The sequence below is a fragment of the Oryx dammah genome, unplaced genomic scaffold, assembly GCF_014754425.2.
Source record: "Oryx dammah isolate SB20612 unplaced genomic scaffold, SCBI_Odam_1.1 HiC_scaffold_8, whole genome shotgun sequence".
Taxonomy (NCBI): domain Eukaryota; kingdom Metazoa; phylum Chordata; class Mammalia; order Artiodactyla; family Bovidae; genus Oryx; species Oryx dammah.
Window position 1 is genome coordinate 31,716,749 of NW_024070192.1, and position 24,650 is coordinate 31,741,398.

Sequence of the window (24,650 nt, forward strand, 5' to 3'; positions counted from 1 at the left end):
CCTGTAGAAGCTGTTAAGGCTTAAATGTGGGCAGTGAGGGAAGAGGAGGTGTGTAAAATAACACTGCAGTTTCTGGGCTAGGTAACTGGGTAGATAGACATATTATTCATTGAAGTAGAGAAAATAGAAGGAGAAGAAACAAACATGGGAGGACATGGAAGGATGCCAGGACATGGGAGGACTCTCCACTGATGGTAGGCAGAGAGCTGGATTCGTCTAATGGTATAATCAGGCCTCTTCATATTAAAGAGACTGCTTAAAGAAGGAGAACAGACTGTCTTTATTGTCTGCTCAGACGCCCAGGCTTGGTACAAGATGGAACACTGGGTGCTGCTCTGTGAACGTCCCACTGATGGTTCCCCGGCAGTGGTTCTTTGTGTAGACTGATCAGCAATTCCCGGAGGAGAGATGAGTGTTTTGCAGAGCAGGGGAGAGCGGGGATACAGGATGTTCTGAGGGCACTGCAGGTGGGGCGGGGGGGGGGGTGGGGGACAGGAAGAGGAAGAGGTGAGAGACTGCAAAACAAATCCGGTAGTGCTCCATTCCGGGAGTCTATCTTACTCTGTTTTCTAGAGGCTCCACGATGGAAAGAATAAGAAAGTGACTGGGGTGAGAAGACTGCAACAAAGGTATGATCAAGTAAGCTGCTGGGGATACTGTGTACCTCAAGCTGCTTTGAACTGTAGCTCTAAGAAGGAGTTTTGGTTATAAGAACACTAGTAGAAAGAGAGCAGCATTGCAGGTAATTGTCACACAACATTTGTTGACAAACACTGAATTTGAATAGATCTCATCATGCCTGGAGGTAAACAAAGGGGTAAGAAGGCCTTTACATAAATACAGAACAAAGGAAGGAATAGCATCTAGAAGACTAAGGGGAATAATGCAACTGAAAAATGACCCATGACTGGATTTAGAGAAGACATCAAGAAAGCTGTTTGGCATCATCAGTAGAATGGTGCCTGTGATATATGGTTGCAGAAAAATAGGCTGAAATACAAAAGCAGTGTTAGAAAGGGAAAAAGATGAGATGAGGGGATACTGTGGGGATACTGAAAATGTAATAGCATAATTAAAGTCTTTGCTGGAGGCGTAAGAAGCAGAAGCAATATTGCCCGCAATTCAATTAGTATCAATGAGGATAAACTTCCTAGAATGTAGAGGAAAAGGCCAAAGGGAAGGAAAGCAATGAGGGAGAAGACAATAGGCATGAAGTGCAAAGAACCCATCCAGTTCATCACTGCTCCTGCAGGAAAGGCCCGACCAAATGAGCAAAACCTCATCACAGGAGGGAAACTTCCTGAGCAGAAAAATCCTATGTGTATAGATTGCAAGGGCTGACTGCATCCCACTGAATAAACTGCAATCCTTTAGATGTATTATGTATATGAATTGAGAAAGTGAAGTGGAAGGCTTCCCTGGTGGCTCAGTGGTTAAGAATCCACCTGAAAATGCAGGGGACACAAGTTTGATCCCTGGTCTGGGAAGATCTCACGTGCCTTAGAGCAACTAAGTCCATGCGACACAACTACGGAGCCTGTGCTCTGGAGCCCTCGCTCTGCAACAAGAGAAGCCACTGCAATGAGAAGCCTGTACATCACAACTAGAGAAGGCCTGTGCACAGCAATGAAAACCCAGTGCAACCAAAAATAAATAGATAAATAAGTACAAATTTTAAAAATAAAGATCAAAAAAGTTAAAAAAAAAATTAAGAAAAGAAAAAAAAAGTGGAGAAAAAGGACAAGTCAGGAGGAAGTTCAACAGAGCTATTCCGACGGCAGAGTTCTAAAAAAAATGACAGTAAATGAAAGGCTCAGAAATCTGCAAAAACATGCCATGCTCAAGAATTAAATTGATTACAATGCTAGTTTAATTGTGAAAATGCATGGAATTCCACCACCTTAATGAGAGGCCAGGTCTGCTGCGGGTAAACAGAGAACAAAGAAGGGCCATCAAGGTCCCAGCAGTATCTGCTGGGTATTAGCAGAGCAGAGGAGGTGCCAGAGTTGTCCACAGTTCCCCAATGGTAAACTAACTGAAATGGACTTGTTCCATTTGCAAGAGTAAGTAGAAAAATAAAACAACGACAGGATGACAGGGGCCTTCTTCTGAGGTATAACCACTTAGGAGCATAGAGGAAAATGCATGACATTAGACAGGGTTTGTTTAAGAAATTTGGTTCCAAAGGCTCTTTGATAGATAACATCGTAAGGGGCAAGAAACCAAAGAAAATTGACCTAACCCTGCAACCACTGCTCCCAGCCATTCAATTCTTTGGATTTTGAAGACGAAGAGACTGTGGGTAGGAGACTAAAAGAAAGTAGAGGAAAATGAACATGTGATAAAGAAAAAAAGGGAGTATTTTGAAGGATTTTGGTATCCGTGAGAGGGAACCTCCCAAACCAAAGCTGAGGGTGTGCACTTCCACCAAGAGTGAGCTCAGCCCGGGCTCATGGTGAGGCAGGAAAGACAGGACCAGGCATTTAGGCAGAGTCAATGTCACCTGGAAAAGACTCTTGAGAGTCCCTCGGGCTGCAAGGAGATCAAACCAGTCAATCCTAAAGGAAATCAACCCTGAATACTCATTGGAAGGACTGATGCTGAAGCTGAAACTCCAACACTTTGGTGACCTGATGTGAAAAACCAGCTCATTGGAAAAGACCCTGATGCTGGGAAAGATTGAGGGCAGGAGGAGAAGGGGACAGCAGAGGATGAGATGGTTGGATGGCATCAGTAACTCAATGGACATGAGTCTGAGCAAACTCCGGGAGTTGGTGATGGACAGGGAAGCCTGGTGTGCTGCAGTCCATGGGGTCACAAAGAGTGAACAAAACGTCACCTCTTTGTTTTGCTTTTAATGAAGCCATGATGCTTGGAGGAGTGGCATCTAAAACAGAAACCTTGGAGCATCTGAGCAAGGAAATCGACCGTGAAAACTGTGGAACACATGCAAATAAAAATGTAGGACAGGAGTAAAGAAGCAGACATAGAGAATGGATTTGTGGACACAGTGGAGGAAGGCGAGTCTGGGACAAATTGAGAGAGTAGCATTGGCGTGTATCCACTGCCACGTATAAAACAGACAGCTAGTGGGAAGCTGCTGTCTAGCACAGGGGGCTCAGTTTGATGCTCTGTGATGATCTGAGGGCTGGGATGGGGGGTGGAGTGGGAGGGAAGTTCAAGAAGGGGGAGGTATATGTATATATACAGCTGATTCACATTATTGTACAGCAAGAACTAACACAACATTGTAAAGCAATTATATTCCAATAAAAACACACAGGTTGCTGATGACCCTGTACGACCTTCTATGTGTAGTACTTGACTGGTACGTAGAACTGAAGGGAAAACATCTCTTTGAATGCAGGCATGGTGACATCAGGAGATGAATGGATAGGACCATGGTAGCTGATGCCACCTGGTGCGATCCAGGCCACTCCTCGACCTTCCCCCAACGACTGTTCCACCCCTAATCAGAAAGATCCCACTTAGTCAAAGGGCTAAAGATAAAATAAAAGGGGGATCAACAAACCCTGTGGTGTACCCCTCACTCTGAGCATGCCTGAACTCTTCTTTGAGTAGTGTAACTTCTGCTTCTGCCCTGAACAAACTGCTTCTTTGTTCTCTTTGCTCCTCAGTGTGTGTATGTGTTTTGCCTTTGTGTTCCTCGACCAGATTCTTTTGGATGAGTTGAACAAGAGTCTGGGGCTTCCCAGGTGGTGCTAGTGGTAAAGAACCCGCTTGCCAATGCAGGAGACATAAGAGACACAGGTTCGATCCCTGGGTTAGGAAGATCCCCTGGAGGAGGGTACAGCAACCCACTCACTCCAGTATTCTTGCCTGGAGAATCCCAGGAACAAAGGAGCCTGGCAGGCTACAGTCCATAGGGTCGCAAAGAGTCAGACATGACTGAAGAGACGTAGCACACAGCACAGAACAGGAGCTTGGACTTCTGATAAAGCTTTTCAGGCACCACAGGCACTGTTCTGATGACACTTGGGCCTCTGGAGAACCGTGCTTGGTCTTCAGTGTGACGCTCCGTTCTCTGGGAAGGGGCTGCCCTTCCCTCCCTCCAAGCCTGCTGTGGACAGGAGGACTGGAAGGACGCTGCTTACCTGGGCAGAGGTGCTGTGGAGCTTCAGCAACCCGTTCTCCAGCCGCTCCATCTTGGACCTGAGCTCCCTCCCGTTCCTGCACAGCAGGCTCTGGTAGAGTCTGATGAACTCCAGGAATGATTTGGGCGTTGTGTAGTTGTAGCGCTGCTCATTGCTCAGATAGGACTGGGAGGTGTGGTTGACACTTGTGTGGACGAAAGCCATGAACTTGCTAACTGATGGCTTGACTGTGGTCTAGAATCAAGTGGCAGGAAATAAAGAGGTCACCTGGCCATGCCAACGGCAGGTGACTGCCCACTGGGCTCAGTGGGCCGGACAGGGGACTCCTTGCTCCCTGAGGTGGAGCGGAGCATGAGGGGTGTCTCCTCTGCCCTCTCACCTCAATGCCTTCCGTGTTCTGCAGGAAGCGGAGGCTGACGGACTCCAGGGCCTGCTTTGGCCACTCATGGAACCAGTCAATGGCTGTGCAGTTCACGATGGCGGGGAATTTCCTGCTGCGGACCCTCAGCTTGGGCCCCACCGGGGAGAAGCAGAGAGTCACCTGAGAAGGCAGAAAGATGGGGAGAAGCCAGAAGGTACTTAGAGAGAGATCCACACAGCCTTGGGTTCTTTATTTCCCAGGACATTGGGAGGCATATCAACGGAGACAATATCTGTAAACTCTTAGCCAGCCTTTCTAGCCGAGGGATTAGGAACGTTTCGACTCAGCAATCCCCATTCCTGGGCACATAACCTGAGCAAACCGTAATTGAAAAAGACACATGCACTCCAGTGTTCACTGAAGCAATATTTATAACAGCCAGGACATGGAAGCAACCTGGACATCCATCAGCAGACGAACGGATAAAGAAGATGCGGTACACATCTACAATGGGACGTTGCCCAGCCATAAAAAAGGAAACTGAGTCATTTGTAGTGATGTGGACGGACCTACTAGAGTCTGTCACACAGAGTGAAGTAAGTCAGAAAGAGAAAAACCAATATTGTGTATTGAAGCATATATGTGGAATCTAAAGAAATGGTACTGATGAGCCTGTTTGCGGGGCAGGAAGAGAGATGCAGACATAGAGAACGGACACATGGGGCCAGCAGGCGAAGGAGAGGAGGGGACAGAGCGGGAGGGTAGCACTGATACACATCCACACCATGCATAAAACGGAGAGCTGGGGGGAGCTGCTGTCTAGCACAGGGAGCTCAGCTCTGCTCTGTGATGATCTGAGGGCTGGGATGGGGGTGGAGTGGGAGGGACGCTCAAGGAGGAGGAGGTATATGTACACATACAGCTGATTCACTCCATTCTACAGCAGGGACTAACAGAACACTGTAAAGCAACTACACTCCACTCTAAAATTCTTTAGCAAAAAAGGAATGCTGGGACTGCCGGAGGCAGGTTGCTGCCCTTGAAGCGGCAGGTGAGAAGAGTTTCCTCGCACAGGTGCTCGGGATCGGAAGGGAACTGCATCCCCCGCCAACCCCCCCAACTCCCAAAGTGGCCAATAAGGACTGCTGTGTCCAACATGTCCGCAGAGGCTCCTGGGAGTCATCTCTTGTCCTCTGCACCCTGAGCAGCTGACCCTCGTACCTTCAGCTGCCGTCGGACTCGCTCTATGAAAAACTTCCAGCAGTTTTCTCTATTGTCAACCAGACCTTGGCTCTTGACCTCATTTCTCACGTTGCTTATGATGTTTTCAACCTCATCGTCAGAGTAGAGATCTGGGATCTCTCCTAGGAAGAGTTGGAACACAGATGCCTAATTATTATTATTATTTTTTTTACCGGGTTGGGTAAGTTCTGAAAAGTAGATAAACTAGTGTTATTAGTGAGGCAGTATATAATGGACAAATATTTTTAAAGAATCTGAACTTAATGTATAAAGATAAATGTATGATGATCAATTAGAAATGCAGTTAGAATTGTTTCAATTAGAATTTCAATCAATTAGAAATGTTTATCTTTGAAATGCAAGGATGGTTAAATATTAGAAAAATCTGTGAGAATAATTTACTGCATTAATGGATTAAAGAAGTAAAATAATACAATCATCAAAAAAGTTGCACAGAATTTCCAAAAACTTAGTTTGTTAGCAAACTATAAATAAATGAGATTTCTTTTAACCAGATCATAGGTATCTATAGCAGAACCAAAGCAAACACCACATGTGTCTACTAGTGAAATACTAAAATATTCTTTTTTGAATCAAGAACAAGACAAGGAGGACTTCCCTGGTAGGCCAGTGATTAAGACTCTGTGATTACAAAATAGGGGGCCCAGGCTTGATCCCTGGTCAGAGAACTAAGACTCCACATGCCATTCAGTGCAGTAAATAAATAAATTCTCACTATAGTCCTATAAAGTAGATAGTTGAAAAAAAGAGAAAACAAGACAAGCATGACTGCTATTCATGTTTTCTCATCAACATTATACAAAGGTCCTAAGTTTTGTCTTCTTGGGCTCCAAAATCACTGCAGATGGGGACTGTAGCCATGCCCTTGGAAGAAAAGCTATGACAAACCTAGACAGTATATTAAAAAACAGAGACCTTACTTTGCCCACAAAGGTCCGTATAGTCAAAGCTATGGTTTTTCTAGTATTCATCTCTGGATGTGAGAGTTGGACCATAAAGAAGGTTGAATGCTGAAGAACTGATGCTTTCAAACTGTGGTGTTGGAGAAGACTCTTGAGAGCCCCTTGGACTGCAAGGAGAGCCAGCCAGTCCATCCCAAAGGAAATCAATCCTGAATATTCATTGGAAGGACTGATGCTGAAGCTGAAACTCCAATACTCTGGTACCTGATGCGAAGAGCCGACTCATTAAAGACCCTGATGCTGGGAAAGATTGAGGGCAAGAGGAGAAGGGGGCGATAGAGGATGAGATGGTTGGATGGTCATGGATTCAATGGACATGAGTTTGACATGGTGAAGGACAGGGAAGCCTGGCATACTGCAGTCCCTGGGATCACAAAGAGTAGAACAGGACTGAGCAACTGAACATCAAAGGCTAAAAGTCAAGGAAAACAGATAAACTGTATACAGATAGTTAAGGAAACAATATAAGATATTATCATCAAAATCTAAGTTTCCATATAGAAAATCGAAGAGACTATACGCATAACAGAGCTCATTAGTGTGTTAAACAAAAGCTTGCTGGATACGAAATCAACATTGGAAATAAAACGGCACTTCTGTGCTTTAGCATATGAAAAAGAGTTACTTTAAAAGTTACTTTAGAATACCAACAACAATCATAAGACAGGCAATAATAAATAAATAAGATATGCAAAATCTTGATGTGAAAACTGTAACATACTACTAAAGGGCATAAATAAAACCCCAAACAAATGTAGTGTTCATGAGTGGATGACTCTGTATTACCAATATCCTGAAGATACAATTCCAAAATAAATAAATGGGTTTCTTTTACAATGGTGACAATCATATTCTAAAATTTATATGGAAGAGCAAAGGGTAAAGAGTGGCAAAGATAATTGTGAAGAACAGGATGGAGGGATTTGTTTGTTCTATCAGAAATTGTTTCCTTATAAAGCTATGTTAGGGCTTCCCTGGTGACTCAGCAGTAAAGACCGCCTGCAACGCAGGAGACCCAGGTTTGATCCCTGGGTTGGGAAGATCCCCTGGAGGAGGGCATGGCAACCCACTCTGGTACTACTGCCTAGAGAATCCCATGGACAGAGAAGCCTGGCAGGCTACAGTTAATGGGGTCGTACAGAGTCAGACACGACTCAAGCAGCAGCAAAGTAATGTTAGTTAAAAATGTGAAATTGGTTCTTGGGTAAATAAATAGAACTGTGAGTGAAACACTTAGAAATGGACCCAGATGTAAACAGGAAATTCATATTCAAAATCAGTATGCTGAAAAGGGATGAGCAGATCAATAAACATGTTAGGATAACTCAATACTAATAACAAAAAATAAAATTAGAATACTGTGCAAAAATACACGCTGGGTGGATTAAAGACATGAATATGAAACAGTAGTATTTTAAAAATGAAACACAAAAGATTATTTTTATGGTGTTGGCTAGGATGCGGTTTCTGAAACAGTACAAAAAGCATGAAACATAAAAAGACTGCTTTGCAACATTTAAAACTAAATCAGCATGACAAAAGTCAGAAGCAGACTTCGAAAAGATATTTACCAACAATATAATGAACAAAGGTATCCAGAAAATACAGAGGCCTCCCACAAATCCATGAGAAAAAGAAAGACCCAAAGAGCACACTACAGAAAAAGGCAAGGAACAAGATGAATGGCCAACAGACACTTGAAAAGACGTTCCAGCGTCACAAGTGGGAAGTGAAGGGGCAAGACTGAGATTCCATTTCATACTCCCTGGCGAAAACTGGTGTGTCAGATAAACCACCATTTCGTGAGGTTGGGAAGAAACGGGTATCTGTGTGGAAAGTGTACAACTACGCTGGAGGGCAACTGGCAATTTTTATTTTTTTTAGATTTTCTCAGCCTCGCCTCAGGGCATGTAGGATCCTAGTTCTCCACTGTTGTTGAATTGCTAAGTCCTGTCAGACTCTGCAACCCCATGGACTGTAGCCCACCAGGCTCCTCAGTCCATACGATTTCCCAGGCAAGAATACTGGAGCGGGATTTCCATTTCCTTCTCCAGGGAACCTTCCCAGACCAGGGATCGAACCCGTGTCTCTTACTGTCTCCTGAATTGGCAGGGGGACAGGGGGATTCTTTACCAAAGAGTCACCAGGGAAGCCTCCCTAAGCGATGGAAATTATGAATATTTACCACCAATGCAGCCGCACTTCCTTGAACTAATGTATCTGGAGGGAACTCATGCCAACTTTTTAACAAATTTCTGGTCTTTAGAGTCTGACAACACTAATCCAGCCAGGAGTTGGGTAGTAGTTTATACTAATTAAGCTTAATTATCTAAGTGGGAAAAATGAAAAAAAAAAAGAATTATCATGAAAATGATCATTTACTTTCTTCCCTTAATTGGACAAATTTGATTTAATTTCCAGTCATTAAGATATTTCATAGCATGCATATAAAATACCCAGTGCTATAACTTGTCAAAATCGAGGTCTTATCAGCGGAATAATCCATTTCAGCCTGATTTGATAAAAATATGGGGTGAGAGAAAATTGCTAGAGAAATGAAATGATACTTAGCATGTGTTGGGAGTTAAGGGGACTTCCCAAGTTGCGTGCGTAGTAAAGAACCCACCTGGCAATCCAGGAGACATTAAGAGACTCAGGTTCGATCCCTGGGTCAGGCAGATCCCCTGGAGAAGGACACGGCAACCCATTCCACTATTCTTGCCTGGAGAATCCCATGGACGGAGGAGCCTGGCAGGCTGCAGTCCATGGGGTCTCAAAGGACTGGATACGACTGAAGCGGCTGAGCACACACACGTGAGAGCTGAGGAGCCCAGGAAAGGTTTAAAAAGAGAAATACTTCAATGGAATTGAGGTGAGTGTACGCCTCCTTGTGGGGCTGACTGCCTGCAGTGGTCTGGATTTCCTTCTCCTTTGTCCCTCTGAGAGGCTGCATTTTCTTACCGGTAAATATGTTATAGTCCTCCAGTGAGAACTTGGATTCCCTTTGGTGTGCATTCTTCACCTTTCCATTATTTAACATAGGTAGAATTTATGTCCTTTGGTGTTTTATGGATAGCATGCTGGGTATTTTTAAAAGTTATTTATTTACTTTTGGCTACACCGGGTCTTCACTGCAGCGCACGGGCTTTCTCTAGGTGCAGGGAGCAGGGGCTCCTCTCCAGGTTCAGTGTCCGGGCTTCTCACTGCAGTGGCGTCTCTTGCTGTGGAGCACGGGCTCTAGGTGCATGGGCTTAGTTACCCTTCAGCATGTGGGATCGTCCCTGAGCAGGGATCAAACCTGTGACTCCTGCATTGCAAGGTGGATTCTTAGCCACCAAGCCATTAGGAAAGCCCTTCACGTTGGGTCTTGAGGTGGTAAACTAAGATCTATAGGCTAAATCTGACCCTCTGTCTCTGCCCGCAAGCTGGGCATGGTTTTTACAATTTTTAATGCTTGATAGAATTAAAATAATAATGTTTAATGACATGAAAATTACATGATGTTCGAACTTTACTGTCCATAAATAAAGTTTTATTGGTCACAGCCATACTCCTGTGTTTATGTATTGTCTATGGCTATTTTCCCACTACAATGACAGAGCCGAGTATTTGTGACAGAGGGCATATGGTCTACAAAGCTGAAAATGTTAACTTTCTGAGCCTTTATAGAAAACGTGTTTCTTTAAGGCTCGCCCGGGTTTATGTGATACCTTTTTGAAAAAATTTATTGATTGATGTATAGTTGACTCACAACGTTGTGTTAGTTTCTGTTGTATACAAAGTGTTCAGTTATACATAGATATACTTTCTTTTTCATATTCTCTTAAATTATGGCTTATTTCAGGATATTGAATATGGGTCTCTGCGCTGTACAGTAGGACCTTGTTGTTTATCGATTCTGTATATAATAGTTTCCATCTGCTAATTCCAAATTCCTAGTCCATCCCTCCCCTTGCCTCCCTGCTTGACAGCCAGTCTGTTCTCTATGTCTGTGAGTCTGTTTTTGTTTCAGAGATTAAGTTCATTTGTATTCTATGATACCTTTAAGTGTCAAAATATTGAGAACAGTCAGGCCGTTGTTACATGATTTCCAAAATCCCTTAAGAGCACCAGATGGAATCGAGCACCTCCGAATTGGGAGTTTGTGTTTTCAGGCTTGTTCCTCTGACTTCTCCTGGCAACACTCCTGTCACTTACTGTGCGATGCAGGTAGTCACGCTGGAAGCAGGGGACTGAACTGCCAGAGGGGATTTTGTGATGTCAGCAGAGGCAGAGGCTATTCAAATATTTGAGAAGTTTCCTCCTGAGACCTAAAGTTGGGAAGCCTTGTTTCTGCCGCCAAGTGCAGAAAGGCTCCATGCGGTCATTAACATGTCCTGATATTTTGCAAGTCAGACTCATCATCATTTCTGTGTGGTCTGGAGAGCCCACAGCTGCTCTGGGGGGAGGAGATCCTGATAGTTTAAGATGGATCTTGTCTGGAGCTTGGTGATAAAAAAGGGCAAAGCTGAGGGTTATTTTCTGTGAACCAGTCAGCTTTGCACTGGCTTAAGGTTTTTGACCCCACCCAGGAATAATATTGTTCAAAACATTTCCCTGGTTTCAAGGGAGAAAAAACAGGGGGTGTGGTGACTGTCTCAGGACCCTTGCCCCTCTGTCTACGTGGCTGGAAACTTTCTCAAAGCACAAAAGAATACCTAGGGACTTCCCTGGTGGTCCAGTGGTTAAGAATCTGTGCTTCCAATGCAGAAGACATGTTGGATGGGGAACTAAGATCCTACATGCTACAGGGCAACTAAGATTTAGCAGAGCCAAAAAATAAAAAGTAATACATAGCGTGGCACATCATCCTTCTGATATCATACACCTTAGTTCAGCAAATACCCCTTGAATGCTAATTATGGGCCAGGAGTTCTGTTCAGAACTGACAATGAATAAATAATGACAATGACAGTCTTTACAGAGGGTTATAGTTACACCAGCCATGTTTTACTTCCTAAGTTGAGTGGTAAGTATTTAATCCTTATATTTTGTATCTCTGGATTATTTCATAGCAAAAAATGCACCAGTAACAGACATCACCGACTCTGCCTTTCGTAAGTTTGCAATGTTGTTGCAATACAATGGTGGTGTGCGCAACCACTGAGTACCAGGGAAACACACAAGGATGTTTCTCGATCTCGAGGTGACAGTGGATTATGAAGATTTCCCAGAGAGATATTAGAACACCCAAGAGAAGTCTTGAACTATATCTAGACAAAGAAGGAGAAGGGCACGAGGTTCAAAAGGAACAGTGTGAGTCAGTAAGGATGTCAGGGTACAGTCGAGTATGTTATTTCAAGCAGGTAGGAACTGCTAGATTATGATGGGCAGGTAAGCCAGCAAGGAAGGAAGGAAGCAGGTCAAAGGCAGATTTGTTTTGTTTTGCCCTTCTGTACAAAACAGCTTATCCTGCATTCACTTAGGAATTAATGAAGGAATTATGGGTTAAACAGACCTTTTTGGAAGCAGCGAGGAGAATGGATTGTAGTGGAGCTCCCTGGGATGTAGGGAGGTGAGTTAAGACGTGTCTTCAATGTAAGCTTTTATATATAGGATGGATAAATAAGGTCCTACTGTATAGCACAGGCGATTCCCAGGTGGCTCAGTGGTAAAGAAACTGCCCGCCACCACAGCAGGTGCAGGAGACACTGATTCAATCCCTGGGTCAGGAAGAGAAAATGGCAACCCACTCCAGTATTCTAGCAGGAAAAACCCAGGGATAGAGGAGCCTAGTGGGCTACAGTTCGTGGGGTTGCAAAGAGTCAGACATGATTGAGCACGCACACACACACACACTCATTGTGTAGCACAGGGAACTGTATTCAGTATCCTGTGATTAATGATAATGGAAAGAATATAATATATATATACGAAAGTGAAGGGAAGTCACCCAGTCGTGTCCGACTCTTTGCGAATCCATGGACTGTAGCCTACCAGGCTCCTCTGTCCATGGGATTTTCCAGGCAATAGTACTGGAGTGGATTACCATTTCCTTCCCCAGGGGATCTTCCCAACCCAGGGATTGAACCCAGGTCTCCCGCATTGTAGACAGACGCTTTACCATCTGAGCCACCAGGGAAGTAAATGTATATGTATCTAGATCACTAATTACCGCTGTACAGTGGTAATTAACACAACATTGTAAATCAACTATTCTGTTGTTGTTTAGTCGCTAACTCGTGTCTGACTCTTTTGAGACCCCGTGGACTGTAGCCCGCCAGGCTCCTCTGTCCATGGGGTTTCCCAGGCAAGAATACTGGAGTGGGTTGCCTTTTCTCCCTCCAGGGCATCTTCCCAACCCAAGAAGGAACCCTTGCATTGGCAGGCAGATTCTTTACTACAGAGCCACCAGGGAAGCCCAACTATACTTCAATAAGATAAATTAAAAAGAAAAAGACGTGCCTGCATTTGTTGAAGCAAGAGATGAAAAAAAAACCAGTGGTAGCCATGGCAGAGAAGGATGGATTCAGAAACAGGGGTTGGAATTGGTGGCAACTGCTTACCTGTTGGGTACAGGTGGTGAGGGAGAGGTTAGTAACGTAGGAGAATGCACAGAGACCTGGTCTCAATGTGTACGAGGATTTAGTACCACATGAATCAAAGACAGGTTGGTTACTCAGGCATCTTTGTGCCTTATCCTTTGGGCATTTTTATTTGGCAGCTGGAGCCAACCAGGTGCTGGTTTAGATTTCCATGGCTTATGGGGTGGATGCATCTTATAAATAGATCCACTGAGACCAGAAAGGATGTTTAGAAGATCTGGTGCATGTTTGATAGCTTCTCTTTTGCCCTATACTTTGTCTTTGTTCCTTCCAGGGAAACTGGATCAGAATACAATTTGTGTAAAACACAGATGGTCCATCAGGAAAGCCAGTTCCAACTGCTCATGGGAGAAGAAGAACTCAATGTCAATATCGTTACAAAAACCTCCAGACTCCACATTCTCATGGGATCTGTGCAGATCACTCATGCATCAACCTAGATGCATCCAATCCTAGACCACCCGGGAGACCAGGGGGATCTCTTCATGTTTTAACAGGTTGGCCAAAAAGTTCATTTGGGTTTTGCATATGATGTTACAGAAATACCCAAACAAACTTTTTGGCCAACTCAATATATTCCAAGAGGAGATTTGGCTCTTTTGTACATGTAATCTCACATGTACAAAGGACAGGGATGAAGAGGCACAGGGCTTTACAAGACAGGGGATTCAATTGTTCATAAACTATTTCAATAGACCACATAGGGGCTACTGACTGGAACATGGATGCTTAAAAAATGATTTTTGAATACGTGAGTGGATGCAAAGTGATTTAATTTGAGCCATGGAAGAGAAGCATTAATTTTTGAGTGAACAATTAAACCTTTTGAAAAGCAAAAGGGAAATTCCAAAATAAGATCCTGAAGCAAAATAAAGTACGAAATCTGGGAAAGTAAGGAGCGGAAAAGACACCACACCTGGTGCAGACCAGGTCTCTTAACTGGGACTGCAGTAGAATGGGCTTTCTGGACTGCTGGAAACCTGGAGGCAGGTGTACACTCCCAAAAAGCCAGGAAAAGATTCTATTTTCTCCATTTAGAGTAAGATGGGGCCTTGCTGATGCTGAGTTTGGTTCAAGGACCAAGAGAGAACAAATTTTGTAGACTTTTAAAATATCTGGATTTGATGGTCAATGTACATTATTCAGGAATTATTACATAGGACAACAAGGACATAGTAGGAATTGAACTTTTCGGATTCAGCAAGGGCCAATATTTCATGCATCGTTTCACCAGCAGCTTCAAGAGCCCCATTAAGGACTCTGGCAGCCAAAGAAAGAGACTGAAAGGCTTCATTCACTCTGATTTGCGTAGCCATCCTGCTTCTTATACAATTATATGGCTTTTGCTAACTGAATCAGAAATTTGATTTAAATTTTAACTTTGAGCGTAGGATTTCTTACTGTCAGTCTGCAACCAATCTGAGATGCAAATGGCATAATGATGGGTTCTGAAATGTTTGGCTAGTGTCAGAAGTGGGATTTACCAATCAAGTGCTGAATTAAAAATACAGTTTGATCTTAGAAATGGTGTCAGGAATCCAACGGATGAAAGAGTGAGCTAAAGAAGTGTAGGAGGAAAGCAGATAGCCCACTGAGCCCACTTTAAGTCACTGAGGAAGATGAATCACTGGAGTGTTAAATCAGTGGAATTCACTCACTGTACCTTATCCTCAATCTAATAGGATTTGTAGATAACTAGAGAGAGATGAGCTGATGACAAGATAGCCCAATGCATAGTTTTCTAGTAATTTCCTTGTCTCTACTTGTTATCTTTTGGAAGAAAAGCTATGACAAACCTAGACAGCATATTAAAAAGCAGAGGTATTATTTTGCCCACGAAGGTCTGTATTGTCAAAGCTATGGCTTTTCCAGTAATCATGTATGGATGTGAGAGTTAGACCATAACTAAGGCTCAGTGCTGAAGAACTGATGCTTTTGAACTGTGGTGTTGGAGAAGACTCTTGAGAGTCCCTCTTTAGAGTCTCAAGTCCCTTGAGAGTCCCTTGCTTGAGATACAGCAAGGAGATCAAACAAGTCAATCCTATAGGAAATCAATCCTGAGTATTCATTTGAAGGACTGATGTTGAAGCTGAAGCGCCAATACGTTGGCCACCTGATGTGAAGAGCTGACTCATTAGAAAAGACCCTGATGCTGGGAAAGATTGAGGGCAGGAGGAGAAGGGGGACGGCAGAAGACGAGATGGTTGGATGGCATCATGATTTAATGGACATGAGTTTGAGCAAGCTCCAGGAGATGGTGAAGGACAGGGAAGCCTGGTGTGCTGCAGTCCACGGGGTTGCAAACAGTTGGACACGACTGAGCGACTGAGAAACAACACTATGTTATCTGGGCTTCCCAGGTGGCTCAGTGATAAAGAACCCACCTGCCAATGCAGAGACGCAGAAGACTTAGGTTCGATCCCTGGGTGGGAAAGATACCCTGGATTAGGAAATGGCAACCCACTTCAGTATCTTTACTGGAAAAATCCCATGGACAGAGGAGCCCTGTGGGCTACAGTCCATAGGGTCACAAAGAGTCAGACACGACTTAATGACTGAACATGCACACACATGCACTGTGTTATCCAAGAATGGAGTGATTGCACAATCCCACGAAATTAAAAAACTAAGGGGGATGACAAGGCCCTGAGGAACCTCTGTAACGCTGCCTGGATTGGCAGTAAGTTAATTTCTAGTCAGAAACTGTCTTACAGGGAAAATTATAACTCAGATATGCTCAATTCTCCCTGTCAAAACAGTAAGAAAAAAGGGAGGAAGATTAGAAAAGTATTACTTTTCACTGTATCTCCATATAGACATCTTTAATGCAAATCCTGTTTTTGTCTAGAAGCCATACAAAAGAAATATGAGCTTGAAATTCCATGACTTTGGAGCAGATTGACTGCAGTAAGTTTTCACTGGGCAGGGTTTCAGAAATTCATTTGAACTTGAAACAAGCTGTCTTCCAAATGCAAAATTAAAAATATTTCATTGAGGAATAAAATTTCAATTAGAAAAAGTGTAACATCTCCTGTCTCAGACGTTATTATAGGAGAAGGTGACCCGGCTGGACTGGAGCCAAATGAGATAGAGAGTGAGTCTGCAACTTGCCTGGCATCTCCAAAGCTGTAAGTCTTAAGCACAATTCAACCTTCTTGATTGTTTTAGAAATTGGACTTTAGGACACAGCTTCAGGGTGGAAGGGCAATTAGACCTGTATCTCATTATTTGGTAAAATAATAAAAGGTGAGGCAGTATTGAAGCTGAAGTACTATTGTAGAAGGTGGTGGGATGTTAAGAAGACAGTATTTAGGAAAAGGACAGGGCTTCAAGGGCATAGCTCAGTTGGTAAAGAATGCGCCTGCGATGCAGGAGACCCCAGTTTGATTCCTGGGCCAGGAAGATCCACTGGAGAAGGGATAGGCTACCGACTCCAGTATTCTTGGGCTTCCCTGCGGCTTAGCTGGTAAAGAATCTGCCTGCAATGTGGGAGACCTGGTTAGGAAGATCCCCTGGAGAAGGGAAAGGCTACCCACTCCAGTATTCTGGCTTGGAGAATTCCATGGACTAACAAAGCTAGTGGAGGTGATGGAATTCCAGTTCAGCTATTTCAAATCCTGAAAGATGATGCTGTGAAAGTGCTGTACTCAATATGTCAGCAAATTTGGAAAACGCAGCAGTGGCCACAGGACTGGAAAAGGTCAGTTTTCATTCCAATCCCAAAGAAAGGCAATGCCAAAGAATGTTCAAACTACCACACAATTGCACTCATCTCACACACTGGTAACATAATGCTCAAAATTCTCCAAGCCAGGCTTCAGCAATACATGAACTGTGAACTTCCAGATGTTCAAGCTGGTTTTAGAAAAGGCAGAGGAACCAGAGATCAAATTGCCAACACCTGCTGAATCATCAAAAAAGCAAGAGAGTTCCAGAAAAACATCTATTTCTGCTTTATTGACTATGCCAAAGCCTTTGACTGTGTGGATCACAATAAACTGTGGAAAATTCTGAAAGAGATGGGAATACCAGGTCACCTGACCTGCCTCTTGAGAAACCTGTATGCAGGTCAGGAAGCAATAGTTAGAACTGGATATGGAACAACAGACTGGTTCCAAATAGGAAAAGGAGTATGTGAAGGCTGTATATTGTCACCCTACTTATTTAACTTCTATGCAGAGTACATCATGAGAAACGCTGGGCTGGAGGAAGCACAAGTTGGAATCAAGATTTCCGGGAGAAACATTAGTAACCTCAGATATGCAGATGACACAACCCTTATAGCAGAAAGTGAAGAAGAACTAAAGAGCCTCTTGATGAAAGTGAAAGATGAGAGTGAAAAAGTTGGCTTAAAGCTCAACATTCAGAAAACGAAGATCATGGCATCCGGTCCCATAACTTCATGGGAAATAGATGGGGAAACAGTGGCAAGAGTGGCTGACTTTATTTTGGGGGGCTCCAAAATCACTGCAGATGGTGACTGCAGCCATGAAATTAAAAGATGCTTACTCCTTGGAAGGAAAGTTATGACCAACCTAGACAGCATATTAAAGAGCAGAGACATCACTTTGTCAACAAAGGTCCATCTAGACAAGGCTATGGTTTTTCCAGTGGTTATATATGGATGTGAGAGTTGGACTATAAAGACAGCTGAGCACCGAAGAATTGATGCTTTTGAACTGTGGTGTTGGAGAAGACTCATGAGAGTCCCTTGGACTGCAAGGAGATCCAACCAGTCCATCCTAAAGGAGATCGGTCCTGGGTGTTCATTGCAAAGACTGATGTTGAAGTTGAAACTCCAGTACTTTGGCCACCTGATGCAAAGAGCTGACTCATTTGAAAAGACCCTGATGCTAGGGAAGACTGAGGGCAGGAGGAGAAGGGGATGACAGAGGATGAGATGGTTGGATGGCATCACCAACTCAATGAACATGAGTTTGGGTAAACTCTGGTAGTTGGTGATGGACAGAGAGGCCTGGCGGAATGCAGTTCATGGGGTTGCAAAGAGTCAGACACGACTGAGCAACTGAACTGAAGTGATACAGTCCATGGAGTTGCAGAGTCAGACATGGCTGAGTGACTTTCCCTTTCACTTTCTCTGGTAGTTCAGTGGTAAAGAATCTGCCTGCCCATGCAGGAGACACAGGTTCGATCCCTGGTCTGGGAAGATCCCACATGCCTGGGACCAACTAAGCCCATGCATCATAGCTATTGAACCTAACCTATGCTCTAGAGGCTGGGAGCCACAGCTACTGAGCCCATATGCTGCAACTATTGAAACCCACGAGCCCTAGAGTCCGTGCTTCACAGCAAGAGAAGCATCGCAATGAGAAGCCTGTGCACTGCAACTAGAGAAAAACCAGCAACAAAGACCCAGCACAGCTAAAAATAAATAAAATATATTATAAAAAAGAGCAAAGAACCACTTATTGGATTGCAGGAGGAAAGGTGTAAGAGTTAATAGGCAAATTCCTGGACTGAAAGGTAACTTAAATCGGGCAGGTTGGGAAACAAATGAGAATGTGGAGTCGGTGTAATGGTTGGAACCAGCACAGGAAGGAACCTGGGACTCTGGTCCTCATCAGAGAAAAGCCAAAGTCTTCTCACAGAACCTGCTAGTGCATGGTCCAAACCAGGGACAGTGGCTCATCATGGAAGCGATAGTAAAATGGCCCTGGGTACAAGAGAACAAAACTGGAAGCAGTCAACGATTGCGAAGCTGTGAAGTTCCTAGAGACCACATGGGAGGAGCCATCCTGAAAGATATTTTATACGACATGGAACAGACCTTGGAGAATCACACTGTGATCTTGGTCCTTGGACTTTATAAACTACAGAAGATTTAGTCAGAGAGCCTGGAGTTGGGGAGAAATAGGCTTTCTGAAGCACTGGAAATCTGGAGGCAGAAACTGTGTTCAGAACACCTGTGCACAGATTATTTTATCAGTCCAGATGAAGAGGTGGCTTTGTAGATGTGAAATTTGGACTGAGTCAAGAAATAATATTATCTTTTTAATTAATATAAATATATACATCTCCCCCCAAATTTCTGAAAATGCATAATTTTTGTACTATATTGTCTTGTCTTCTTGGGTATGCATATATAAAGACATACACCTTAAATTTTTTCCCTAAAATTTAATATTTGTTTATTTGGCTGCATTTGGACTTAGTTGCCATCAATTGCTCCAAGGCATGTGCGATCTTAGCTCCCCGACCAGGGAATGAACCTATCTATATCCCTTGCTTTGTAAGGCAGATTCTTACTAGACTACCACAGAAATCCTTAAATATATATATATACACACACACACACATATATATATCTTGTGTATGCATATATATGTATTTTTATATATTAGTATATGTTTATAGATACATATATATGTACACATAAACTTTTTTTTTTCTTGAATGGCTGACCTAAGTCCTAAATCCCTAAAGAAATAAGGACAGCAAAGTATCAAGAATTGAACTTCCCAGTGAAGTCCTATTTTGCATTCACACTGTCACAGGGACATTGAGACAGCCTTTGTCAAGTTCTTTGTAATCTAAGAAAACCATCCTCTGTCCGTTCCTGCTTCTACTTTGTGTGCATAAAGTTCTGAGTCCTTGATTAATTAAACTGGCCACCTAGTCTTGCCCTATTGTCTAAGTTTTGTGGGTGCATATTTTCTGTGTATCTTGCAGCTAACATCTAACCTCTCTGAAATACTGCACATGTTCCATTTTCTCTGTCTTGGGCGTGGGAGGGAACAGCACCTTCTCTCTGGACTCAGCAGGTCAGCTGGCCCTTAAGCTGCTCTTCTTCCTATTGTCATATCCCGTCCCACCTAAGGAAGCCCCAGGACCACTGCTGTTTGCAGTGTAAGGACAATGAAAGACGGCAGGCCCAGCACCAGTCTCGAAGGACCTTCATGAACCGAGTCTCCCCTGCATCGGTTTTCTCCCTCATTTCTGTGGCCTTGCTCTTCTGACCTTGAACCAAGTCTCTGCCTGACTGACTCCAGTAGGAATTCATTAGAGACATTCAAGTGCAAAGAGTCTCTTACCAGATGCCAAAAGGTCGTTGATGAACATGAGGAACTTCTCGTCAGCCACTTGGGTGTCGGTCATGAGAAACACGGTGCTGAGGTTCTTGACCCCGGCTTTCAGGCACAAGCTGGCCAGGTCCTCCTGCAGAAGCCGTGTCAGAGCCCTCTGAGAAGAGGGCCTCCTTGAAAAGGACCCCCACCCACTTTTTAGGAACGGGACTGTTCTCTTGTCTGCTCTCACAGGAAATAAGCAAAGACGGCAACGGGAGGGAAGGAGGAGTCTGACTTTGAACTCACAGGCAGAAAAATATGCCTCATTCCCAGGCCTCGATCCCACAGATGGAAAAGTAGAATAAACAGTGATGATCTTTAGGTCACACAACCACCGTGGCTCCTGAATGAGTTTCTAGGACTCCTGCCTTGTGCAAAGAGACAGCAGCTTTCCAAAGACAAAGATGGTCCCCTGTTCACCTGTGTTAACTTAAATCATCACACGAGTGAATGACTTGCCCCAGGAGGAAAGCAAAAGCTCTTAGCCCTGACAGCAGAGTCACCACGTACTTGGGCCTCCAGGCCTGGGTAGATGACTGTATGTTATGATAGCAGAGTTTTGTGTTTTTATGACTAGCTCCAGGAAAAGACTTGTATTGCAAAAAATATATGTATGTAGGGGAACACACAAACACACTCACACATATGCACACACGATCATTTGGTAGGAAATTTGTTGTTGTTGACTTTGATGTATTAATAGATGTGCTTACTATCAGGGTGAGAGCTGAGGCTCTACAGATGTCACTAAAGCAGCTGAGGTCTCCCAGATACAGAGCTTGGGAAGGCCAGGTTCTCAGGCAGGGTCTAATGAGCCCCTCCAGGCACCAGCCCAGAGTCTAAGAAAAAGGTGGACAGACTGTGAAGGGGAGGTTCTGGGCGAGGGAGCCGAAGAGCTAACGCAGGGTGACAGGGAGCTGGGCAGCTCGGGAGAGGCTGGGTCTCCTCCTGCAGCCACCGACCCTCCTACCTTGAAGTCTGGGATCTGGTAGCCTTTCCGCAACGTGATCTGGAATACGTCCATGGAGCTGACAAAAGCCGCCAGCCGGGTCAGGCTCTGCTTGCCACTGCCCCCTACGCCGACCAGCAGAGCGTTTCCCCGAGGAGACTCCAGGATGCGATTAATGTGGCAGCTGAGAGCGAAGCAGAGACACAGGGCTTCGGTCAGATTCCTCTCCGTCAGGAGCAGGTAGAATGATCTGGGGGGACCTGGAACCCTTGCAGACAAATCCTGGGCTGAGCTTGGGAAGACTCAGTTAAGAGGTGTCGACTAAGAAAAGATGCACAAGGTGAGAGCTGCAAGTTAAGTTTTATTTGGGGCAAAATGAGGACTTCAGCTCGGGGGACAGCATCTCAGAGACCTCTGAGAGGCTGCTCCAAAGAGGTCGTGGGGAAAGATCAATAGGTAATATTTCGGTAAAGAGGGAGTTCAGAGCAATCAAAGGTTTTCTGCTAGTCTTGAGGAGCTGATGTCACTGTGAAGGGATTTAGTGCTTTTCTAGATATGAGGTGATGCAAGGATTGGGATCAAGAAATCAGTTTCTGAAAATATTTATCTAAAGACCTGTTCCACCAGTTTCCTGGAGCACCGAGTGCCTCATTCCAACCTGGACTCTCTTCAGGGGGTGTCGAAGGTCCGCAGCTGTAGCAGAACAGGGTTCAATCTCTGCAGAGGCAGAGAACAAATGCCCTTGGCAAGCGCCAATTTGTAGTTGACGATGGTCCCCAAGCTTGGCCTCGCCTCTGGCCCGAGTGGACTAAAGTCTCCCTACTCTGCTTTAAGCCAAAGCCTCTGGTGAAGCACAGGTGGTGGAGGAAGAGCCCGAGGCAGCCAGGAGGGGTTTGTGATGGGAACAGGAAGGGCCTGGGGTCATATCTCTAATTATGTCCACAGGATGAATTCCTAGTGAGACAGTTTTCATGGCTTTTGATAAATGCTGAAAAACTGCACTCCCCACACCCCCCCCCCATTATGGTGGCACTAATTTCTTCTTAGGTGGAAGCAGTCAAAAGTTGAGTCTACTATATTGGAGCATAAGAATATGTCAGATTGTGTTAGTTGAATTTGAAAGTTAAGCCCATATATTTGGGGATGGATAGCACATTGACGCAGCCATTGTGAAGGGGTCGTATATCACTAAATTTATCTAGTGACATTTTATTCCCCCAAATATTCTTTCCAGGTGCCCCAGTGGTAAAGAATCTGTGTGCCAGTGCAGAAGAGGAAAGAGACTGGAGTTCAATCCCTGGATCAGGAAGATCCCCTAGAGAAGGAAATGACTCTCCATTCCACTATTCTTGCCTGGAAAATTGCAGGCAAGAAAATGAAAGCTGAAGATGTACCACAGCACAGCTGGAGGAATCTGGCTTACTGAAGACTGGACGCGCACACACACACAGAAGAGCCTCGCATGCTACAGTCCACGGGGTTGCAAAGAGTTGGGCATGACTGAGCACACAACACAACAAATATTCAGGAGATTTTCACTGACCTACTTTAGTTCATTTTATGATTTTACTTTTTTATTTATACTCAGTTTTGATACTTTGTCTTGTATCAGACAGATGTATACTTCTCCTGATCTGTTATTAAACCAGAGTTTCTAGACATCTGAAGAGAGTGCATACCCAGCTTGCTTTCTCTATAGTGTGAGCGCATTGAAGGGGTTCAAGAAATGTTTGTTAAATTAAAGCAGAACACCCAAGACTTTATATAAGCATCACATTTGGGGGTGAAGAAGTTGCAAGGAATCATCTGCTTTGTGTCTACATGAGAAAGTGGTTGCCTATGGTGACAAAAGGAGAAATGATGGTGCTAAAATGTCCGGGGCAGGGGTGGGGGTGGGGTGGGAGGTGCAGGGATGAACTGATGAAGGTGAAAGAGGAGAGTGAAAAAGTTGGCTTAAAACTCAACATTCAAAAAACAAAGATCATGGCATCTGATCCCATCACTTCATGGTAAATAGATGGTGAAAAATGGAAACAGTGACAGACTTCATTTTCTTGGGTTCCAAAATCACTGCAGATGGTGACTGCAGCCATGAAATTAAAAGACGCTTGCTCCTTGGAAGAAAAGATATGACAAACCTAGACAGCATATTCAATAGCAGAGACATCACTTTGCCAATGAAGGTCTGCATAGTCAAAGCTATGATTTTTCCAGAAGTTATGTATGGATGTGAGAGTTGGACCTTAAAGAAGACTGAGCTTCGAAGAATTGAAGCATCAAACTGTGATGCTGGAGAAGACTCTTGAGAGACTCTTGGACAGCAAGGAGATTAAACCAGTCAATCTTAAAGGAAGTCTATGCCGAATATCCATTGGAAGGACTGATGCTGAAGCTCCAATACTTTGTCCACCTGATGCAAAGAGCCAACTCATTGGAAAAGACCTTGATGCTGGGAAAGACTGAGGGCAGGAGGAGAAGGGGACGACAACCATGGACGATGCCATGGTTGGATGGTATCACTGACTCTATGGACATGAATTTGAACAAACTCAGGGTGACAGTGATGGACAGGGAGGCCTGGAGTGCTGCGGTCCATGGGGTCGCAAAGAGTCGGACACAACTGACCAACTGAACAGCAGCAAGGGATGAATTGATGAGGAGAGAGGCAGGCAAGGGGAAGGAGAAACTCAAGTAGGTTCTGCGGGCCGCCCAACACCCAGCTCTGTTCTGGAAGGCCTGAAGTCAGCTCAGCGTGCTCCACGCTATTCTATAGCTAAATGGAAATGCATCATTAGAGCTGAAGCTTTCAAAGAAGAATGGTGAAGTCTGCAACTGTCAGCATCGGACACCAGCTGGGGGATTCATTAACAACCTCTGATGAGGGCAAAGGACTCTGCATTTAAATCACAAAATCTAAAAGGAAGAGCAATATTCTAAAGGGTGCCTGGGCTAGAAAACCAAGGCAGTCTGAGTTAAGCCCATTACTGAGCTTCTGGGAGATTAAAAACAAAAGCTGAAGATGTACCGCAGCACAGCTGGAGGAAACTGGCTTATTGAAGACTGGACACACACACACACACACACACACACACACGAGAGAGAGAGAGAGAGAGAGAGAGAATAAGATGCACAAAAGAAGGGGCATGAGAGAAATTCCTTTTTTTTGTTGTTGTTAATAAACATGAAGTGATTCTAAGAGGAAGAAGAGGAGGCAGAAAAACATACTTCGGAGCAAAAGAACAAAGAAAAAGACAAAGATTATGCCAAAAGCAGGAGGAACGATCTAGCGCGAAGCTTTCCGAGGAAGCAGAATGAGAATGTGCTGGAATGG

The 24,650-nt window shown here is 44.2% G+C and overlaps 1 protein-coding gene across 2 annotated transcripts in view; it reads right to left on the minus strand.

The window, feature by feature from the left end:
• The window catches only part of DNAH9 (dynein axonemal heavy chain 9), a 284,846-nt gene that overhangs the window by 92,211 nt on the left and 167,985 nt on the right, over window positions 1-24,650 (minus strand). For both annotated transcript variants that reach the window (XM_040243337.1, XM_040243338.1), the window contains 5 exons: window positions 21,341-21,503; window positions 20,338-20,461; window positions 5,698-5,840; window positions 4,495-4,656; window positions 4,116-4,349 (listed from right to left, as the gene is read on the minus strand). In XM_040243337.1, the coding sequence (XP_040099271.1) occupies window positions 4,116-4,349; window positions 4,495-4,656; window positions 5,698-5,840; window positions 20,338-20,461; window positions 21,341-21,503 (826 nt within the window). The remainder of the gene's footprint in view (window positions 1-4,115; window positions 4,350-4,494; window positions 4,657-5,697; window positions 5,841-20,337; window positions 20,462-21,340; window positions 21,504-24,650) is intronic.